Genomic DNA, 16,956 nt, shown 5'->3' with positions numbered 1-16,956 from the left:
AGGGAGGGAGGGAGGGAGGGAGGACATGGAGGGAGGGCGGGTCGCTCTCGGAGAACGAGTGGTGTGGAATGCGAAGAGCGCAACGCCGCGTCCAAGAAAGCGCACTGCACGCACAGCCACCTGCACCAGATGGCATGCACCGTGCGCGCACGCGCTTGTTTGTTTGCGCGTGTTATTGGTCGGCAGTTGGCAATAAATAGACCGGTGCGTGGAAAGAGTCAAACCCAAATCCGAGTAGGAGTCGGACGAGTTTGGTGAGAAGCTCATCAAATAGCGATGGCGAGTCTCCGAGGAAGAGAGCGCCACCTGTTAGGTGTAGCCCATTAAACAACTCCCCCGTGGAAAAACGACCGTCCTGCGCCATAATTCACAATACACGAGAATTACGCGTTGTGGGCGACCCGACGCGGAACATGTGCCGTGGACCCTTCACGCAGACGCGTCTAAATCAATAATGGGTACGTCTGACTAACTAGGTCTACCAATAAGCAAGCAATACCAATACCTGCTCATCGATACACTATCGTTTTTAGTGGTAGCTGTGTTTACCCTGCAATGATGGAGCGCATTAAAGTTACACCTACGTTTATATGATAGGTGGCGGTTCTGTGGGTGCTGTGGGAGTTTCAGCACCCCCGGTATATTTTGTCCCCATCCCGGCCTCTAAACAGAATTCTGAACTAAGTCAGAAAGACATTGTTGCGTATCCAAATATAACCTATGTTATGAAGTGGAATGAGATTGGTTGTGTTTGGGGGGTTTTTTCACGTTAGTCTTACAGGAAACTTCGACCTCCCGATCCTGTCTAGTGCACTACAAAACATATATATTACAGTATACATTATGTCATACTGCCGTAAACACCGGACAGGGTGGTCTTGAGTTGTGGAGCGCGGAAGGATGGTCTTCAAATCGAAATCGCCGTTTCATCTTTACGACAGAGGAGACGCTTTACGGGAAAAACAGCACACGTGTTTAGATGAGCAACCCACACCCATGTATATCCACGAATCGGCTCTGTGCACAACTGTAGCCCACTGACTTCCGGTTTCTACTGCAGCGGGTATACCAGTTTCCTGTTTGTTGGCGTGTGCTATAGACAATGGCATATTTTTGGCAAGGCCTGCGAGATTCACCATGGATAAATGTCAACGACGTGCGCAGAATTGTCGACAAACTTTCACCTCCACCTCAAGTTACGTCCACAACTATGAGGACGAGGATGCTCATCCTCATAGTTGTGGACGTAACTTGAGATGTATAACTTGAAACTTTTCGACAGTTGTGTGCATGTCGTTGACATTTATCCATGGCGAATCTCTGCAAGCATCGCCAAAAATATGCCATTGTCTATAGCACACGCCAAACAGGAAACTGGTATAACCGCTGCAGTAGAAACCGGAAGTCTGTCGACTACAGTTATGCAGTCGATGTCTAATAGGATTTAAGCGCGTTTCAACGCCATTTAGTCTACCAATGAGGGGAAAAAAAACAAACACCCGAGATGATGAAATGAAGACGCGGTGGACCTTCCTGTTATTGCAGAAAGGGGTAACTGAGGTTTCCGTGGCCATTCACATGTAAGGTCTGCAAGCAGCTTCTGCAGACACACGGCACGCATTTCTCATCGCCTTCCAAGCTCAAGGGCTACAGCAGACATTTAGGAGGAATCCAGGGCAATGATTCAAATATCTCAATTTGCTCCTTGATACCGTGACTGGCTCTGAGTCGATGGCAAATGTCCTTGGGTGTGTCAGTGTTTGGGGCGGGGGGTGTGTATGAATGGGAGCAACAGCTGCACACTGGCCAACTTTTTCCGTCTCCATGTATCATACATTCTTCAGCCTTGTCCTCGTGTTAATTAATGCACAGAGTTGGTGATGAATTGTGCCATAAGTTAACTTGTGCCCCCCCCCCACCACCACCAACCACCACCAATTTGTCATAGTGAATCACAACATTGGACCCAACAGGCTATTTGGCATCGGGGGGGGGGGGGGGCACAGCCAGAAAAGATGCTACCACGAAACGGGGGATGTGAGTGTGCAAGGCAGCAGGGACTGTGTCCAATGTTTCCAAAAATGTTCAACAATCCCGGGGAAGGAAAAGTAGAAATATGACGTTTCTGTTTGTTTACAACCCTTCAGGCTCCTTCGCTCTCTCTCTCACACAGACATACACACCTGTTTGACAGTGACAGACACAACCAGCTGCATAATTCCCTGACGGTCACTCTGCACACACACACGCGCACACACACACACACACACACACACTTCACTTTTGTCTTTAAGCAAACTGCTGACTGCACTCCACATACACACAAACAGGCACACTTGCATGCATTCGTTGGCAACCCACCCCCATCGCTCAGACACACACACGCACAATCAGCTGAAGGTTTAAAACCCAGAGAAGGGACCACCATGGGAGTTTTAAAATCGCTGTACAGACCCCCCCTACACAAACAAACGCGGTAGTCTTACGTCGACATGATCACAAATCGACTGTTAAAAAGGAAAACCTCTTTCCCGTCAATGGACACCGGTTTATATATTAAGCGTGGGAATTAGAGTAACTCATGATGCGATACTATCACGACACGCTGCCCATGATAATGATGGTATCACGATACAGTGATTCTGCGATACGCCGCAAGACCATCATCTCTGATATATCACGACATGTGTGTAGCTGAAGAAGAAACAATACCCCTAACAAGGAAAACACTGCATTCTGGTGTCAGTTTCACAGAATTTGACAACTGAGATGAAACAATGTCCAACAAAGTGCATAGAGTCTTAGCTTAAGCCTTAATGCCTCTTGAACACACATACACACACGCACACACATGCACAGCAACTTGTCCACGTATGTCATCATCCATCCATTATCCAAACCGCTTATCCTGCTCTCAGGGTCGCGGGATGCTGGAGCCTATCCCACCAGTCATTGGGCGGCAGGCGGGGAGACAGCCTGGACAGCCCGCCAGGCCAATGTAAAATAAAATTCCCTGGCAACTTGTTTCCTCTTCTGTTCTTTAAATTTCTGTATGCGTTACTTTTGTTTGAGTTTGAAAAATTATCACTAAAAAAGTGCCAATGTCTCGATAACATATCATAAGAAGTATTACGATATATTCCAGTATCAATATTTTGTCCCACTCCCTATATACACACACATACACACACACACACACACAAAAGAAGATATAAAGAAAAGTATAGTCACATTTTTACACATTTATTGAACAAATATTACAATCAGAGCCATGACAACGCATGTGTTTATATGTATAGGTGTAGGTGTGTGCATGTAAGGTTACATATTGGTCTTTATTGGCTGGCTGGAGGTGGACTTGATACAGTCGGAGGTGGTGGGGCCGATTCAGCGGCTGATGGAACTTCAACCTGTGGAGAAGATGAACCAGTCAGATTTTAGGTCGCAATACTGAATTGTTTTACACCCAAACAACAGAGTTTAATGTCAATGAAATAACATTTGCTCTAAATGCAGAAAACTGATTTATACTCAGTCCTGCAGTCTACATTAAATCGTATACATGTAAAACCTACAGATTAGTGTGGAGAACCAGAGAGGGACCAACTATGAACACACATATATATATATAGTATATATAAAAGAGCCTCCTGTTTTCCCTTTTGCGCTTCCCTTTTTTCTTTTCTTTTTTGTTGTTGTTTTTTCCCCTCTTTTTCTCCCCATCTACTTCTAAGCGCATCTAAACCAGTCATCCGTCTTCTCTCCTGTTTAGCTTGTGTCTTTAGAGAAGTGCTATTTGAATTCCTTTGAGGGCCTGTCACTCCACTGAAACTGTTCTGACCAGAGTGGTGAACGATCTTCTACTTGCTATGGACTCTGATTCCCCCTCTGTGCTTCTACTGCTCCTATACAATAGGATGGGTTCAATGCAGAAATCACATTTCACTGAACAACTGTACAATGACAAAATAAAGTGGCTTTCTTCTACTGCTGGACCTCAGTGCAGCCTTTTGACACCACTGATCACTGTACACTAGTCTCTGGCTTAGCTCTCTCTTGGTTTAAGTCCTACTTATCTGGAAGAACAGTGTGTCTGCTATAATAAAATTACATTAAAATTCTCAGATGTTAAATATGGTGTACCTCAGGGCTGAGTTGTTGGCCCTCCACTTTTCTCTCATTATATTTCACCTCTTGGCCAAATTATATGTTGTCATGGAATAAATTTCCATTACTATGTGGATGATACTCAGCTGTATGTGCCTATAAGGGCTGATGATCATACTCAAATAACTAATTTCGAGGCCTGCTTGGCTGCTATGAAAAATTGGATATTACTAAATTTCCTGCTTTTAAATTCGGATAAAACTGAGATGCAGGTTGTGGGCTTTGCTAGACACAGACACCAATTTGATCAAGTAACAATAACAATCGACAACTCTGTGGTTTCACAAAGTGTGGCAGCCAAAAATCTTGGTGTTGCGTTTGATCCCAGCCTTTCCTTTGGTAAGCACATTAAAGAAATCACCAAGACTGTCTTTTTTCATTTAGGTGACATGGCTAAAATTCAGTCTTTCCTGTCTATGACTGATGCAGAGACTCTAATACATGCATTTGTTTCATCCAGATTTGATTACTGTAAAGTTTTGTTTTCAGGTCTGCCCCATGCTAATACTAAAAGTCTTCAGATGGTTAAAAATGCTGCAGCTGGAATCCTAACTAAAACAACTCTTGCCTCCCAACTCTGCACTCCCAACCAGCCACTCTCCCCTCCCCACCGACCCCCACACTCAGGATCTGTGTTGAGGACATGCGCCAGCTCTTCCAGAGACAGAAGACCAGGAAGGCACTGGGCCTGGATGGCATGTCACTCTTCTGTCTTTAAGTCTGTGCTGACCAGCTGGCCCTCATTTTCACACTGATCTTCAACAGATCACTGGAGCTGTGTTAAGTCCCATCCTGCTTCAAGAGCTCCACTATAATCCCGGTCCCCAAGAAACCCCATATCACAGGATTAAATGACTACAGGCCCATTGCCCTGATGTCTGTGGTTATGAAATCCTTTGAGAGACTGGTGTTGGCCCAACTGAAGGAAATCACAGGCCCCCTGCTTGACCCTCTGCAATTTACCTACCGAGCAAACAGGTCAGTGGAGGATGCAGTCAACATGGGATTGCACTACATCTTCCAACATCTCGACTCCCCAGGGACATATGCAAGGGTCCTGTTTGTGGACTTCAGCTCAGCGTTCAACACCATCGTCCCAGATATCCTCCACTCCAAACTCACCTGGCTCACTGTACCAGCCCCCATCTGCCCGGGGATTAAAAACTTCCTGACAGACAGAAGGCAGCTGATGAGGCTGGGGAAAATCCCATCCAGCACCCGGACAATAGGCACTGGCACCCCCCACGGATGTGTGCTCTCCCCTCTGCTCTTCTCCCTCTACACCTCAGGTATATGTCTGTTAAACTCCTGAAGTTTGCGGATGACACAACCATTATTGGCCTTATCCGGGATGGTGACGAGTCTGCATATAGATGGGAGGTTGATCAGCTGGCCCTCGGGTGTAGCCAAAACAACCTGGAGCTGAACATGCTCAAAACAGTGGAGATGACAGTGGACTTCAGGAGGAGTCCCCCAAAACTGCTCCCCCTCACTATACTCAACAGCATGGTGTCTATGGTGAAAACCTACAGATTTCTGGTTTCCACAATCTCCCAGGACCTAAGGTGGGCATCCAACATAGACACAATCATCAAAAAGGTCCAGCAGAGGATGTACTTTCTCTGCCAGCTCAAGAAATTCAACCTGCCTCAGGAACTGTTGATTCAGTTCTACACAGCATTAATCCAGCCTGTCCTCTGTACATCCATCACTGTCTGGTTTGGTTCAGCCACCAAACAGGACAGGGACAGACTACAACTGACATTTAGGTCTGCAGAGAAAATTATTGGTGCCAACCTGCCCTCCATTCAGGACTTATACACCTCCAGACTCAGGAAATAGGCAGGCAACATCACTGCAGACCCATCATACCCTGGCCACAACCTGTTCCAACTTCTCCCCTGTGGTAGGCATTACAGAGCACTGTGCCCCAAAACAACCAGATATAAAAACAGTTTCTTTCTGTGGGCTGTCATACAAATGAATGCTTAACACTGTCAATAAATCAAACCATTTTGTATATACTGTACTGTACATCGTATGTATAATGGTACGCTCTAACATGTCCATCTACCTCAGGCATGTATGTAAGTACCCTGCTAACATCTATTTCAGCATCTCCGGTATATTCTCTGCACCATTGCACTTTATCACCTCTTATTTCACCTGTGTAAGTCAATCCTTGTGTGTGTATATATATCTGAAGATTGTTGTGTTGTTATTCTATGTTAAGTACACTGAGAGAGCCATGAAACTGGAGTCAAATTCCATGTATGTGCAAACCTACATGGCCAATAAACATGATTCTGATTTTCCATCTTGATATCTCCGCTCTTGAACTACAGGGCTCCTATGTGTACCCAAAGTTAAAAAGAAGTCAGCTGGTGGTAGGGACCTTTCCTATCAGGCCCCGTTCTTGTGGAATAACCTGCCTGCTGCCGTCAGATAATCAGAATCTGTTGAGTCCTTTAAATCCAAACTTAAAACTCATCTTTTTGCCTTAGCCTACAATTAGTTGCCTTTAAATTGAGTACTTCACAGCCTGTACTTCATGCCGGGTTGGTTTTTGTCTCAATGAAGTTACCAAGCACTGTTCTGTCGACAAGATTATAGAGTATAGATTATTGACTATTGCAATCAGTTCTCTTCTCTCACACGTCTTTTCTCCCTCTCTGAATGTCTTCTCCTTTCTCTTCTGCCGTGTATGTGAATGGTGTGATGCAAGTCTAACCCGTGTGCACATGTAGTCTGTCCTCCTCCCAGGTCTCCATGATGGTGGTGGTCACCACCTGGACACTGCTTGGCATCCCCCTCATCATACTCTTTATATATCTTATAAATCCACATACTTCTGTTATCCTGTTTCAATGATATATCCTTCTCTCTCTCTTCGATGTCTGACTCATGCCTTTTCTTGCCGCTTCTCCTGTGTGTGTGAATGGTATGATCTGAGTCTCCCCTGTGTACATGTGTAGTCTGTCCTCCTGTCAGGTCTCCATGGTGATGGTGGTCATGTGGTTCAGGTCCTGGGCTGTTCCAGTGGCATCTGTACACTGCTTGGCATCCTCATCATATGCTTCATATATTTTATAAGTCCATTATAATGCTGTTATCTTCTTTCAAGGTTGTATTGTGTAAATTGTGTAAATACAACATCCATTGCAGGTTGTCCGTCTCTGCTGCTCTCCCTGAGGTTTCTTCCTAATTTTCTCTCCCTGTTAAAGGTTTTTTTTTTTAGGGAGTTTTTCCTTATCCAATGTGAGGGTCTAAAGGCAGGATGTTGTGTTGCAGTAAAGCCCCCTGAGGCAACTTTGTAGTTTGTGATAACGGGCTACACAAATAAAATGGACTTACTTGACTGAATTTGTATACGACTAGAAATATAGGCCACATGACTCTTCGTCACGAGCCAGTAAATCAAGCGCGGCTATCGACAAGAGTATGTTTTAAGGTTTTTATGCCCCCTTTCAAAGTCAGCGACGAACGGAGAGCGCCGGAAAGGCTGCAGCAAAATATACTTAACCTAGAAGGCTCCATCCAAAATTAACTCCTAACCTAGTTTTAATTTGAAGAATTTATGCTTCTCTACTCTGAAAGTCAACTTGGTTATAATCAGGCAGAGCAGATCCAGCTTGGCATCAGCAGCCTAAGTGTCGGGATGTACAGAGTCCAAAATAAGAGCCTCCAACCTGAGGAAGTTTAAAAATATCCTCCTTCCTCAGATCTTGGAGCTTGTGTCTGCTGCTTTGATTCAGAGAACAACAGCTCTGTCCTTCGAGAGGAGGATGACGCCTGGATTTCTTGACAATCCCGAGCAACGTCGTGATGCTCTCCTTTTGTAGACTTTGAATGAGAATTAAAAATGATCCCAACGTGTCAAAAGGAAGTCGAGCCGATCCAGCTGACAAGAGCAGTTAGGTGCACCCCCGCCGTTGCTTTTTCTTCCGCGTTTTCCCGACAACGCCTCAATAAATAATGAAAATAATAAAGAGTCGCCTGCACACTCTACTAAGAAAGGAAAAGAAGAAAAAAAGGCCTAAACATCAGATTCTAACCTACATTTGCAGCACTCGCGCTTCTATCCCACGTCTGCATCAGTGCCCCTAAGCACCCCACCCAAAACTCGGCGGTCTTGCCGTTTCATCTCTGTTGCCAGCGATGTTGGATTCGAGTTGGGGGGGGGGGTTAGTTCTTACCAATTTCTCTGCCCTCTGCCTCAGTTTCCTCCACACCGTGTGATGAGCCTGAGGAGACAGAGAGAGAACGTTTCAAGTGGCGCTGGACAAGATGGAAAATTACAGTTATAACCACAGGACAATTTACACAACATCGAGATATATCGTGATAGCTGCTTACATAGTGCAAAAATACCACATTTAAGAATCCAACCTAGGTTTCCTCAGTTTGAAGTGTTAAAGTATAATATCAAACCAAAAACCAGTTTTCAAATAATAATCCCATCTAACATTTTAAACCTCACTTTGTGAGACTTTTTTTTTTCATTCATCATCAGCCGCTTTTCTGGGGTCGGGTCGCGGTGGCAGCAAGCTAAGTAGGGCACTCCACACGTCCCTCTCCCCAGCAACGCCCTCCAGCTCCTCCTGGGGGATCCCAAGGTGTTCACAGGCCAGATTGGACATGTAGTCCCTCCAGCGAGTTCTGGGTCTACCCCGGGGTCTCCTCCCAGTTGGCCGTGCCCGGAAAACCTCCAAAAGAAGGTGCCCAGGAGGCATCCTGATCAGATGCCCGAACCACCTCAACTGGCTCCTTTCGACATGAAGGAGCAGCGGCTCTATTCCGAGCTCCCTCCGGATGTCCGAGCTCCTCACCTTATCTCTAAGGCTGAGTCTCACTTTGTGAGAAATTTTAGGTAATATATTCTTGATATCATTAATGTAGACAACAAACGTGTGTATCACAATATGATGATATCCAAATGTCATTCTGATAAAATACCACTGAAAGACAATAAACGATAATATTGAATTATTGCTCAACCTTACTTTCATGCAGCTTCGTCAATTTGCCTCTGGCAATTTACAAACACAATTTCTACTTTTTGTTAAATTTGTTTGTTTTGGGTTTTTTTTTCAAGTGTGAACACTTCCTGTGGACTTTGGTTCTCACTGAACTAGTCCAGAAAGTTAAATAAAATTCGGGGTTTTGCCGTACTTCCAGTTGGACCAAGCTGGCGTGAAGCAATACCAAATTCTAGTCCTAACCAGGTTAGGAACATGATAACATGATGCAATGCACCATGGGATTTTATTTTTTTGAGCGATCCCAATACCAGACTTCCTAAACTTTTCCCCCTATTGGTTTTCAATGACTTTTCTCAGACTTCTTCATCACTTTAATTTCCATGATCAAAAGAAGACCCCTGCTTTAAGAGCCAGTTTCTCAGCTAGTCAGCAAACTAAAAGCATCCAAGACATCCTGCTGTTTCCCTACAGTGTATTGCATTTATGTTGTAATTTTTCCAAAATTGGCCAAGACCGGAGGTGGACCGCGTGAAACGGACCAGTCTTATTGCTATGTAATGTAGCTGAGGATTCTGGTCGGGACTTTTTAAATAGTTGTTTGTGAAAATGCCAATAGAAATGCAACCATGTCTTTCTCATCCACACAAATGCACATCTAACCCTAAACAGTACACAGCTACCCCTGACCTTGGCTCCAAATGTAATCCTTTGCTGTAAACACAAACGCCAAAAAAAAAAAAAAAAAAAAAAAAAAATTCCTGTCCTAACCCTATTTTACCGATCCCTTGGGTGTAAACAATTTCTGTGTCCATGCACACTTAGCTCCGTTTACCCACCTGTTGCTGCAGCGGCAGGGATAGGGCCTGTGCTCTGCGGTGAAGGCCGTGGGGTCCCTGTCCCAGGCTGTGGAGGGCCGTAACCTCATACTGGAAGCAGAGACCTGTCCTGGCCACCAGGGGGCCCCCACTCAACAACACATAGTCGCCACATCTGAGGGAGAAATAGACAGGGTTAGAGCCAAGGAGAGTTGGGTTTATTTTAATGTATGTGTACATAATATTTGCTGGCATTATACACGGAGAAGGTAGCTACACATTCTGGCGTGAGGAGCTGTTGGTGGATGTAATGAACATAGTGAGTATTTAAACAAAAGGATCCCTCAACGGTAGCGTGTTTGTTTGAGAGACAATACGGGCGACAGACTGGTGATTTTTCAGAAGAAATTTCAGGATTAAAACTCTAATGTATGTGCACTCCTTGCCTGTAGAGTGTCACTGTGCCTTTTGGGTTCTCTGCTGCCTTTTTTTCCACTTCTTCTTGTTTACATCTGCAACAAAAAGCGAGCAAAAAAATATAGAGAACAAGACGAGCAGAAAACGATAAACAAAGACGGAGGAAAGAGTTGCCAAGTTGGAGGCAAAAGTGTTTACATGCCCGCCAGAGACAAAGCCTACCTGCTGTGAGAGAAGGCCTCCAAGGCCACAGCGGGCACCACCTCCAGAGGCTCCCAGGCCAAGTCCTGGTGGATCAACTGCTGGGCACCTCGGGTTAGAGAGCGCAGGGACTCCTGGGGAGACAGACACTTAGGGCTAATGAAAAGCTCACAACACAGAAATACACTGGCCTAATGTACCTTCACAACTTCGTCAACGCAGGGCACTAACCAGTCAATGTAAGCAACACATTCAGAGACGTGAGCCTGTTGGCACAAGATTTCACCATACGCACTTCGAATCCATTTAAGAAATGCCTCATTCCCCCTGGAGAAAACACCCACTAACATCTGGCTTTTGTCTCTAGTGGGAAAGGTTACAGCTGGCATTCAGTCCCGGGACAAATGACTCTGCGGTAGTCACAGAAATTTATCGGCTCCAGCTCCGATTGGCAGCGATGGAAACATGACACTCGGGTGGACGCGATAATTTTCACCTTGCCAAAAAGTGATCGTCTGCCAAAAACTGACTGCCGTCCACGGTTTCCACTTGCCAAAAAGTGATTGCAGCGCCTACTTTGTGACTGAAAGATTTTTTTCTGCCTCAAAATAACTTGAAATATATAAATTGATACAGCTTGCAGACGGCAATCAGTTTTTGGAGGACGGTCACTTTTTGGCACAACACCGGCCCATTCGTAACAATGAACACCAGAAGGGAAAAAAAACAAAACAGAAAGGCACACTCATCTACTGCACTGGGACACCGGTCAATCGCCTATTTTTGGTGGGTATTCACACGTTAAAAAAACCTGCTTATATGTGCTAATTTTGGTGGATAAAGGGCATAATGTCAGACCAGCAGTCCAACAGTCATCCTGGCATTCGCTCTCTTGGACAGTGAAATTTTTTTTTTTTTGATATGTTGGCTATATGTGTTTTTGTAGGTTGGATATATGTGTATTTGTAGTTTGGGTGTGTTTCTGTCTTTGTGTTGCACTGATGTGGGCTGGGGGAAACGATATTTCATTTAATTTCATGTGTGCAATGGAATGAAATGACAAATAAATGTTCCTGATTCCTGATACGACTATAATGTATGCAACAGATTTCATCATGGCTTTGGGAAATTTAGGACATACACAAAAATTGCACACACCTCGGAGGGGGTCCATGAGTCAAGCTGAGGATCAAGTACCACATCACAGCAGAAGGCTCCTGAAGTGACTGTGAGAAGACAAACAGAGCGCAAGAAACATTATTTTCCAAAAGACTGACCATGCAGTCATACCAGCAGCGGCAACTAGACGCAAAGCGGCCGGAAGTCATCAGTTTCAGCTGAGCGCTGGGAGAACAGGAGAGATGGAGGCTGGAATCACGGCTGGCGGAGAGATCTCACCAACTTGGCAACCTTTTTCACAAACATGGCCGACATAATTCCACATCAATTTAATAAGGTAAAGATCAGTTCTTCCTGTTGCCTGCAATGTTAGCGGTCTATTCTGTTGCCTACCGAGACGGGGATCGCCAGTTCGAATCCCTGTGTTACCTCCAGCTTGGTCAGGCATCCCTACAGACACAATTGGCCGTGTCTGCAGGTGGGAAGCCGAATGTGGGTATGAGTCCTGGTAGCTGCACTTTCGCCACCTCTGGTAGGTCGGGGCACCTGTTCGAGGGGGAGGGAGAACTGGGGGGAATAGCATGATCCTCCCACAAGCTATGTCCCTCTGGTGAAATTCCTCACTGTCAGGTGAAAAGAAGCGGCTGGTATATCGGAGGAGGCATGTGGTAGTCTGCAGCCCTTCCTGGATCGGCAGAGGGGGTGGAGCAGCGACCGGGACGGCTCGGAAGAGTCGGGTAATTGGCCGGATACAATTGGGGTGAAAAAGGGGGCAAAAAAAAAAGAAGAGAAGAAGCCAACTCTCAGTTGCCTTTGATGGTGTCTGTGATTGCTTATTTTGTGTTTCAAAATAGTGTGCAACACAATTTAGTTGTGATCATGGATATATCTTTGTTACTTTTATAAGACGACTGCGTGACTTTAAAAAAGTGACTTGATTGAGAATCACAAAATGCTAACAGCCCTGAAATTACCATTAGCCTTGATTAGCCAATTAGCATTTTGTGACCTTTTGATCAAATCCATCTTTAGAGGTGCAGTCGTCTGACAACAGAAACATAAAGACGGGTCAGCGACAACACGTTTAATGTGTTAAATGCTGTGTTGACACACAAAATAAGTGCTCACAGACAGAATCTAAGGAAACGGAAAGTTTTGCTTTTTTACACTGTGGGCAGTGGGGAGAACCGATCTTTACCCTTCTATGATGAGGCGGAAGGCCATGTCTGTGAAAAAGGTCAGTTGAGCAGAATTCAACTTTATGCAAATAAGCAGTGATGTGGTGTAGTAATGGCCAGTCAGAGGATAGATATGTTCACCTCATATTGCTCTGCTGTTAAACTTGTTTTGACTTTAGTTCCTTTAGCAGAAATGGAAGAACAGTTGATTGTAAATGTTCTCGGTTTTCCTGTTATATATGAAGTCTCCCTGTCTACGTACAGAGACATTAATAAAAAATGATGCGTGGGGGCAGATAGCGAAGATTATTGGTATCCATTGTGAGGTTTATATGAAACCAAGTGATCTGCCATTTGAATGGTAACATGAACTTCGTTAGCAACTGTCAATGATGCTGGCTACCATCACTGACAGTTGACTGCCAGTGGAAATATAACATATTGAAAGATAAAATAATCCATCTATTTAACAACCAACATATGGGCTGGTTGAACTTCACGGTGCAATTGTTGCTGGTGACGGTGTCAACCTTTGACCCATAATGAAACAGAATTTCCTTTACCTGGCACCTCCGGTATGGCTAGCAGTTCCACAGCAAATTCCTCTTTGAAAGCAGTCTCCACCACCTGGCCTAAAAGGGCAGCACAGGAACGCCAGTAGGCCTGGAGGGAGAGACAGAGACTATTTGTTAGACCTTGGGTAAAGGGAAACAAACAGAGAGGAATTACAGCTTGTTGGTTCTGTTGGGTTTCCTTCTGATGCTCTGGTTTGACACCATGGTACAAAAACATGGATGTTGGGTGCACTGGAGACTCTAAACTGCCCATCAGTATGAATGATTTAAGTGTGGTCGTGTGTGTGCCTTGTGTTCAATCCACTGCATGCTAGGATAGGCTCCAGAACCCCCCCCCCCCACACACACACACACACACACACACACACACACACACAAAACCCCTGAACTGTAATACGTTGGTATGGAGGAGTGGATGTGACATGGGCATTTCATGCTATATTGCCTTTGGAGAGCAAATTATGGCTAAAACCATGTTACAGTGACAAGGTTTGCCACAGTTTTCCACAATGGAGGTCACTAGTAGCGTTCAGTGTCTTGTTAAACTACTTTAGACAGGACAAAATGCTGTTTCAGGACACAGTAGCAAGCTTTTGAAGATGTGAATGAGAAAGGCTGAAGGTAGAAAGCAAACTAAAAAAAAGAAGAAGAAGCTAAATCAATGTTTTCACCAATCGCTTATGGTGGGAAAGTTATTTTGTGCTATTAAGCGCATCCCAAAAATGTAGACAAATGTCAGCCAGCAATAATGGCATCTATATAAACATGTCCAGTTAGGAGGTGACAACTATTGAGTTAGTAAGTTAGCGATGCGATCAGAATATTGAAAATTCTCATTGTGGTTTTTGTTGTGGTCAGCACCTGGTTGACCAGCGACGGGTCATTGTCTTTGAAGGTGAGCAGAGAAACAGTGCAGGAGTGTGTGAGGGGCTGGTACAGAGGCCATGGCTCCCCGTCCACCAGGGCCAGGGCTGAACTGGTCACATGGTACTCTGTCAAATCTGAGAGAAACAAAGGTCTATTTTTAATCATAAACATTTTAAATATTTTTGTTCCATGTGTAAAAAGGACCTTGTTAGGGATACATATGAGACATGGATATATATGCATGCAACATGGAAAACACGTTGCATGCATACAATCGCCTTCCTTCACTCACGCCTGGCACAGCTGTGTGGCGTGGACATCCCTTTATTCATGACCATCAGTGTGCCCTCCAGTCCAGGCCCTTGGATGGTCACTTCGATTTTCTCTATGCGGGGATACAGGGCCCTCTGCCTGGCCTGCTCCCGGGAGAAGACAGTGTTGCGGTGAGCGAGGACCTGCTCTGCAGTGGGACGTGAAGCTGCTGCCACAGACGCCATACCTGGAGACGACACAAAGATAGGAAATGTGAGAGAAACAGTCCAAACACACACAACGATTTACAACATCCACTGCACGTTGTCCGTCTTGGGAGAGAAATCCCTCCTCTGTTGCTCTCCCTGAGGTTTCTTCCTATTTTTTCTCCCTGTTAAAGGTTTTAGGCGGCACAGTGGTTAGCACGGTTGCCTCACATTAAGAAGGTCCTGGGTTCGAGCCCCGGGGTAGTCCAACCTAGGTGGGTCATCCTGGGTCGTCCTCTGTGTGGAGTTTGCATGTTCTCCCCGGGTCTGCGTGGGTTTCCTCCAGGGGCTCCGGTTTCCTCCCACAATCCAAAGACATGTAAGTCAGGTGAATTGGCGGTACTAAATTGTCCCTAGGAATTAACAGGGGTGTGTGTATGTGCGTGTGTGTGTGTCGGCCCAGTGATGGCCTGGTGGCCTGTCCAGGGTGTCTCTCCGCCTGCCGCCCAATGACTGCTGGAATAGGCTCCAGCATCCCCGTGACCCTGAGAGCAGGATAAGCGGTTAAGACAATGGATGGATGGATGGTTAAAGGTTTTTCTTTTTAGGGAGTTGTTCCTTATCCGATGCGAGGGTCTAAGGACAGGATGTTGTGTTACTGTAAAGCCCCATGACACAAATTTGTAATTGGTGATATTGGGCTGTACAAATAAAACTGACTTGACCTGACTACCCAATCACACTATCCATTCACCCATCCATTATCTTATGCATGCTGAATCCAGATTAAAACATAGCATACTCCTACGTTGTTTGTTTGTGCTAGCATGCCATGGTGTGAGTCATATTCTCTCTTGAACGCCATCTGACACAATGCACAACGTAAAGTAAAATAAGGTTACAACGCCATCATTAATTTGGAGGGACTGGTGCAGGCAGACTTTCTAGGGTTGCAGTAACCGGAAGTGCTTGAATAGCAGGCGCACTATGGAATATAGCCATCTAACCACCCGTCGTGGGGTGCTTCTGCATCACCCGGGGTCGACCGGACGCTTGAATTCCTGGGGTAGACGAACGTCAACGGGGCTAACGTTAGCTCGCCAGCTAACGCTACGTGTGATTTTCAACTCAAAACTGTCACGCTACTTACGGCGATGGATGAGCCGGCACAGAGTCCGGCACGTCATCGTGTAGAAGTGTTCTCGCAACAGCCACGGACGGCGCAGGACCGCTCGCGAGCCCGGTAGGAACCAGCTGAAGGACAACGCGCCCGGGCGGCGTGCAACGTGATTTAAGATCCGGGTAGGAACTAACGGGGGCGTCGGAGGAAGTTTCCGAGCGAGCTTGGGAACGCGCTTCCGATATCGGACAGCAGGTGTCGCTGTTGTCCTTCGTCCCAGCGAAGACTCGGGCGAAACCCGCCGCTGCTGCAAACTCTGCGGGCAACACCGCCGGTGAATGACTTGAATACAGTTATGAGGCGACAGTAACGTTTAATATGCTGCGCTTTCCCCCCCAGTATGTCAGTGGTGCCGGTGATTCATGAAGACACACAGGGGGGGAAACGTCTCATTCGGTGAACTGCATCCCCTAAGAATGGAAAACCGTGGACTCTAAAGGCGGCCAGAATGTGACAAACACGTGTGTTATTTCTCGGGGTCTGGATTCAGGGACGTGTTGCCACTAATGGCAGCAGCAGGGCCGGAGAATTCACTGCTAACTAACAAACATCACACACTGTTAATGTTGACCCTACTATTAATTAACCAATTAATCAATTAATTAAGATCCCCCATTAGGTCAACATTATATTTCATTTCAACCGCTGGGTAAGTTCATCTCATCTTTCACACACATGTAACCGCCATGGCTGAATGATGGGGAGTTCCACATTATTTTACGTGTCATGGTGTTTCCGGGCCTAAATTAAAATCAAAGCATCCACCATAGTGTTGCATCAGTTTTAAACTCCCCCAGTAAACTGCCTTGTTGCCCTGTTCTGACCCCTTCCACTCCATCTGCTTCACATAGCATTCAGTACATCGCTCCTATTATGTTCTAACAAGCTTGGCGTATCAGGTGGGTGTGGTCCACCACACAGGGAGACCATCAGCAGTCTTAGTCTCATCCTCAGCAGCAGCAGCTTCTCCGGGGTCGGGTGGCGGTGGCAGCCAGCT

The 16,956-nt window shown here is 45.8% G+C and overlaps 1 protein-coding gene across 2 annotated transcripts; it reads right to left on the bottom strand.

The window, feature by feature from the left end:
• Positions 1–3,233: 3,233 nt before the first annotated feature.
• On the bottom strand, positions 3,234–16,091 carry mrpl39 (mitochondrial ribosomal protein L39). 2 transcript variants are annotated; one of them, XM_056301596.1, is made up of 10 exons: positions 15,930–16,091; positions 14,614–14,820; positions 14,316–14,455; positions 13,443–13,542; positions 11,741–11,808; positions 10,604–10,716; positions 10,411–10,476; positions 9,986–10,139; positions 8,364–8,411; positions 3,234–3,410 (listed from the first exon to the last, which is right to left on the bottom strand). In XM_056301596.1, the coding sequence occupies exons 1-10, from the start codon at positions 15,964–15,966 to the stop codon at positions 3,336–3,338; spliced, it is 1,008 nt and encodes a 335-aa protein (XP_056157571.1). In that variant the 5' UTR covers positions 15,967–16,091; the 3' UTR covers positions 3,234–3,335. The 2 variants fall into 2 exon arrangements, with proteins under 2 accessions (XP_056157571.1, XP_056157572.1); XM_056301597.1 differs by lacking the exon at positions 15,930–16,091 and adding an exon at positions 15,011–15,218.
• Positions 16,092–16,956: the final 865 nt, after the last annotated feature.

The sequence above is a fragment of the Lampris incognitus genome, chromosome 21 (assembly GCF_029633865.1).
Source record: "Lampris incognitus isolate fLamInc1 chromosome 21, fLamInc1.hap2, whole genome shotgun sequence".
NCBI lineage: Eukaryota > Metazoa > Chordata > Actinopteri > Lampriformes > Lampridae > Lampris > Lampris incognitus.
Note: the sequence above shows the minus strand (reverse complement) of the source record. Positions and strands in the feature narration are given on the sequence as shown.